The sequence below is a fragment of the Poecilia latipinna genome, unplaced genomic scaffold (assembly GCF_001443285.1).
Source record: "Poecilia latipinna isolate Pla-1442-1.1 unplaced genomic scaffold, P_latipinna-1.0 Scaffold4066, whole genome shotgun sequence".
Taxonomy (NCBI): Eukaryota; Metazoa; Chordata; class Actinopteri; order Cyprinodontiformes; family Poeciliidae; genus Poecilia; species Poecilia latipinna.
In genome coordinates, this window is record NW_015116682.1 from 41928 (window position 1) to 48187 (window position 6260).

Genomic DNA, 6260 nt, shown 5'->3' on the forward strand with positions numbered 1-6260 from the left:
GTAGGATACGAACGCAGCATTGAACTTAAATGTTTCAATTAAAGTCAAAGTAAAAAGTTCCTTCAAGTTCAAAATGTGTGACTTTTAAGTTAATTAAACACAAAAAAGTAAGCTGTCACCACTAAACCAGAAGAATTAAGTGAGATTAATGTATGTATATAAGCCCTAAACTTGAGCTGCAGCCCAAATAAATGTTTTAGAATGTAGACCAGCTATAATTACTACATCTCAAAGCCAGCTTCCTGTTCTATAAGTCAATTGTTGTGGTGCTGTCACTCTCACTGGGTGTCTCAGATGAGTTGCATCAGCAAGTTGACATCAACCTGCTTTTCAGAATGACACAAAGACAACCAGCAGCTAAGTCCTGGCTTGAAGTATTTTGTGAAACAGGCTTTTCTCTTGAACTTTAAACCTCACTGTCCCCACTCATTCCACTCATCCTCCATTACCACTGCTTTTCATCCCAGTCATCCTTCTCTCTCTTTTTCCCTCCAGGCCAAAGAAAGCATTGAGCAGCTGGTGTATATTTGTCAGACAGACAAGGAAGATGTCCGAGATGCTGCCAAACAAGCACTGCTGACACTGGGTAATTTGAACTATTATATACCCTGGAAGAAAGTTGTTTTGTTCCTACATGATTGCCTCAAGAGGCTTGTCAACTCTATAGATGAACATGAGGGAAAGATGAGCTGTTGAGCGCAAGAAGAATTTGAGTTACGTACAATCATAAAGAAAGAGTAGCTAACTTAAAAAATTAGAGGATGTCCCTTTTCTGATAACTGTTTTCTCTCTCCCATATCAAATGATAGCGATTCTCTTTAATGGATGACAGGTTTCAAGATTTCTGAATCTCAATACTGGATCAGATCAAATAAGTCTTAGAATTTACAATTAGCTTTTATATCGTTGTAGTTCACCCATTTAGTTTTTTATTTGAACCATACATGGTATGCTGTGTGTCATACGTAAGGTGGAAAAAACTTGAAAATATCTGTCAAAGTTTTACATAAGAAGAATTTGCCAGTTTGCCAAAGTTCCTACACATGTCTGCACCTTTCAGCACAGCTTTTGTTTGCTGTCTTTTAACTTTAACAGGAAATCTTCATAAGGATAACACAATAATTACGTCATAAATTCTTTACTTTGCTGTTCATTGTTGTATGTTATTTATTGTGTGAAACAGGTGAGGAAGGAAAGATGGCCTACAGACACGTGGAGATATCTCAGGATAGCTTGCCAAGACTCTTTGCTCCAGGAAGCATGGCCAGCACAGCCTTCTGACCAGACACAGCCACTGACAGTCACAGCACACCAACAACATGGCAACACAGTATCCACTGTGTCCATCTGCTAAAGTGGAGGACCAGTCGTAACTGAAACCTTTCTTTAGCAATCATCTATAGTTAGGAGTACTTCAAACAAATTTGCCACAAATGATAACATTTCTGAAGTATAAGTTAAATTAACAAAGAAATGAAGTTCATCATTCATTATTATACAGTATGAAGAACTTTAGAAAGTGTTACTCAAACAGACAGTTCCAGCACTGGCTGAAGAGCAAACATTCCCAAAATGCTGTATTAACTGTTCATATATCACTTTGTACAGTCCAGTAAAGGCTCCATTCAGTAAGTTGTTGCTGCTCCTCTTGTCACCAAACGATCCACATCTGTAGGAAACCAGTTGTGGCCACAGAAGGCTGCAGATTTTTGACTGATGCCTACAGACAGAACGTAACCATGACGAGAACTGACTCTACTCTTATGCCTTCTCCATGGAACCTGCATCATCTGCTATCTGGAGTGAACATTTGAAACAGAACTGCTGTAGTCTGCAGAAAACAGCAGGCCTTCATTCCACTACTGGTGGTGTTAAAGTCAAACTACAGCCATTTCTGACGGAAATTACACACAAAATAATTACTGGGTATTAAAGCAGCTATTGAGAAATACTTTTTATACTGTTTCTTGTGGGGTTGCCTTAATTTTTGCTATAACTTCTCAGGAAAAGATGATTAGGACTGGTAGAAAGCTTTAGTGCAGCATTTTAGAAATGTATACCAACCGGCATGTACAACATCAGAATGTCTGAGTCACAGTTAGTGTTTGAGGTCTGACTGACATCTGTCAGCTAGCAGGCAGTAAACGAGATTAGAGCAAAGACACAAGACTCACGATCAGCAGCCATATTTTGTTCAGTAGGAGCCAGGACTGAGGATTAGACTGTGGAGTAAAACACCTCCACAGAGTGGGGACCAGTGGTTGACCCACTATAATGGCTATAAATATATTTATTTAATTCTTAAGATGCAGATAATTAAACAAATACAATTCAATTATGCTTTTTAACTGCACATATAAAATATTCCAAATATTCACAGGTCAGTAGTGGCCTACAGCAGAATGTTTAAAATGAAACTGGTGAGTTAACCAAGCTCAGGTTACGTCATCAGTAGTCACCCCTGCTCCCCTCCACAATTCTTTGTTCTGTTTATGAATATTTTTATCTCACTTATCCTGCTTTTGTTTCCACTCATCCACCTAATCTTTCTTCATGACCCCATTTGACCCCTTTCATTTCCCTCCTCCTCTTCTTTTCTGAGCTTTTCTTCATCACAGTCTCTTATTCACACATACCATCCTCATCATCCTAGCCCATCATCCATACTTATGATCACACACATCCTCTTCATCCCTCTTTTAACCTCTCCTTCACAGCCACCTGTCATTATGACCCCTTTTAATCCAACTCCTCTTCCTCACCATTTTTTATATTCCTTTCTTCACATCCATCTTCCTCTACTCTCTTTATGACTAGATTTTTTTATGTGACTCCCCCAACCACTATTTGTGACCCATTTTCATTTGACTGGTTAACATCATCCTGCTTCAGGTTTGCCCTGCAAATAAACTGAATGTATAATGTGTTTTCATCCAGACATGTGGTGTGTGGCTTATAATGATGTGAATTATTCTCCTTTTCAGAATTGTAATAAAAAATAACTCATTCTGCCAAGGAGGCCTTTATGTTGAATGTTGCTATATTTGAAACAAATTGAAGGAGAGAATGCAGTAGATTCTGCTGTTGCAATGTAGAGGATATTTCAAACAAGTGCCATAAAGTTTTAAATTATGCTTTTAAATGAAGCTACAATAGAAGTTTATGTTGAAGTTTATTGTTCTGTGAATACATGTTTTTGATTTGAGTTGAGCTTTATTTGACCAATTTCCTGTAAATGGTCTACTGAATAATAACTGTCCCAGTTTACCGCCATTTGCAAACAGGGCAGGGCTTCAAAGAAAAGCTTCTATGTTGCTTCCTGTTAGCTAACTGCTATAGGAATAATTATAATGAAGGAGCCTACTGAAACAGTCCAAAGCTGTATTACTGGTCCACACCAGTGTTTTACAAACCATTTTAAAGTTTTGTATGAAAATTATATATTTAGCTTTTATCATTTATAAATCTGACATTTATAAATTCTGACATTTTCTAAAGTGCGTTCATTAAATTAAGCAAATAAAAAAGACATGTCAGTCATTACATGAGTAATGAATGACATTTAATCAGAATAACTGCAAAAATATAAGGGTGCTTCTTGTGAGGTGTTTTTATCTAAGCATTTGTAGATATTTTTCTTATTCTCAGTAAATGATAAGGAATCGTTTCTTTTTATTTTGGAAGCTGGGATTTCTTTCCATTCTGAATGTTGACAAATTGCTGTAAGTTACAGAGTAATGATTGTTTTCTTTTAAGTCTGTATGTTGTATCTGTCACACACTGTCAGACTGGCTGTATATGAACTGGATTGGGCCACACAGATTATTGCATCTTGACGAACTTTGTAACAACAGACTCACTGAAAATGCCAAACTGTGGAGCACCAGTCAACTCAGTTGCTTATCCTAAGTGCAATTTGTTTTGTTAATCTAATAGTAGCATTACTCTGCCTTTTCTTCTGCAATATCACTGCACTGTAAAGTATATTATTAATATTTTTGATAAATTATATAAGAAAAGACTGTTCTCACTTTGCCTGTTTTGTTTCTGCTGAAATGGTTCTGATAACATGAAAACATTTATAGATTATAGAATTCCCTCATTTTAAGCGCACTTTCATCAAGTTCATAACTGAATATATTCACACAGTAAAACTGCTTCCATGAAGTCATCAATAAATTATTTCAAAACATGATAAATACAGTTCTTTTGTACTGTTCACCTGTTCAGTTTTGCTACTTAAAGTACTTGGTGTATTGATGCTGGCCTACAATCTGTTGCCAAAACATGCTGCAATTTATTTTCAATCTCTTTTTTCCCCCTTTTTTATCATTACTGCAACAAAATAACATGAAACAGTGTCTCAAATATTTTTTGTGCTAATTGCTCATTATTGTTACCACCATAGTTTTGTTAACAACTGAATCAGAAGAGTGCTGTGCGTTGCTTTCATGTCTTCCTAATTGTCAGAGTCTCTCAGTGGGAAAAATCTACTGGAACAATCCTACAGCTTATGGTCAGTGTCATGATCCGTAGTTTTTTGTGTTTATTTTTGAGTTGTTTCTGTGTTTATTGTTATCCTGTTCCCTGTGAGTCTCTCTCTGCGTCTTCCCCATTGATTGTTCCCAGGTGTGTCTCGTTCCCTTGATTACCCTCCCTGTGTATTTAAACCCACCTGTTGTCTTTGTCTCTAGTCAGGTCCTTGTTGTTTGCACGTCTGTCTTACATCAGTTGTTGTTGGCCGTCGATGCGCTCCAGTAGAACTGTGAAGTCCTGGATAGCGTTAGCTCTCGTTTCCAGTCCTGTGTATCAGTTGCTACCGGTATTTAGCTGTGTGCTAATCTCTCTGCCGTGCTGCCTGCATTGGACTGTTGAGCTTCCGTCATTAAATATCACAATTTTCATCATAACCTGGGTCTCAGCGTCTCTCCTCACCACCACCAACCACACCACATGACAGTCAGTAAAGGTGAAGGGTCCTCACACGCCTCAAAATCCGATGTCTGCTACCCAAATACTGTAAAACAGGCTGAAATAAAGAAGTTATCTCCACTTGGATTTTTACTTCAATAAAGCAGCATATGATCATTTGATTTATAAAATGTATAGAAAATAAATCAAATTGATTATAGTATACAGTTGGGTCACTGAACAAAACTGTCAGTTAAACCTGCTGGCAACTGGACACTGTTTAGGCTAGGGGTTCATGAATGCTTTAGCAATTAGTTTCTCATCAGAACCAGTAATCTCTCATCCAGTAGTAAAAAAAAAAAAAGAATTTTGTTTTAAAATGCTAAATTGAGAAATGAGTCGGTTTCTTTTTAATTGTCAAAAATTTGCAAGAACATTGAATTTGGTGTGATTAAGAGCAAATGAAAACTAATTTTTCATATTCCTCAGTATGTTTTGACTAAAGATAATAATCACGTCTACCGTTTATGGGCAGTGACATCACAGAATGAAACAATTACTTTCGTGTATGCTGAATTGTGGAAGGTGTCAAAATATTAGACAATTCTCTATTTTATGGTTTTACTATGCTTTTACTAATTAAAATATGAAAAGAAAATCATGGGGTTGCAGGCTGATGCAGTAGGTAGCACTGTTGTCTTGCAGTAAGAAGGTCGTAAGTTCAAATCCTGGCCTGGGGTCTTTCTGGACTTTGTGTTTTCTCCTTGTCCACAGGGGTCTCCCTGGGTACTCCAGCTTCCTCCCAGATGCCATTTAACTGCTAGGTTAAATGGCCTCTGTAACTTGCCCTTAGGTTTGAGTGTGTTCGTCCATGCATGCATGTGTGAGTGAGTGTGTGTTTATGCATGGCTGTTTGTCCTGTATATCTCTGGCTGGCTGGCTGGCTGGAAATCAAACTTAAATTTGTGGCGCCATGCCATCTGCTGGGGTTGGACCACTGAGTTTTGTCAGGTACTCCTGCATCTTGAAACGTGAGCGTTTCATGTTTTTTTCTGACAAACATTTTGCTGGCCAATTTAAGATACTGATTCATTTTCCAGTAGGACTCTACCTCCCCCGTACTCTCTCCCCCACACACTTCCAAATGCACCAATACCATGTTAATCACCATGGCAACATCAGCAAGGTGGCTTGGCCTAAACCATGGACTGTTGTCAAGAGGAAGAGGAACTAACAATGCAAGTGACCTGAAGGCTACTATTAAAATAATAAAAGTACTTGGTTCTCATGTCTGTATGTTTTAGTAGGGCCACATTTCTACATTAGAAATATTTTCTATTGCTCTTAAG

The 6260-nt window shown here is 37.7% G+C and overlaps 1 protein-coding gene across 3 annotated transcripts in view; it reads left to right on the forward strand.

The window, feature by feature from the left end:
- The window catches only part of ripor1 (RHO family interacting cell polarization regulator 1), a 40566-nt gene extending 36545 nt beyond the window's left edge, over window positions 1–4021 (forward strand). For all 3 annotated transcript variants that reach the window (XM_015025328.1, XM_015025329.1, XM_015025330.1), the window contains 2 exons: window positions 496–586; window positions 1184–4021. In XM_015025328.1, the coding sequence (XP_014880814.1) occupies window positions 496–586; window positions 1184–1281 (189 nt within the window). In that variant the 3' untranslated portion in view covers window positions 1282–4021. The remainder of the gene's footprint in view (window positions 1–495; window positions 587–1183) is intronic.
- The last annotated feature ends 2239 nt before the right edge of the window (window positions 4022–6260 follow it).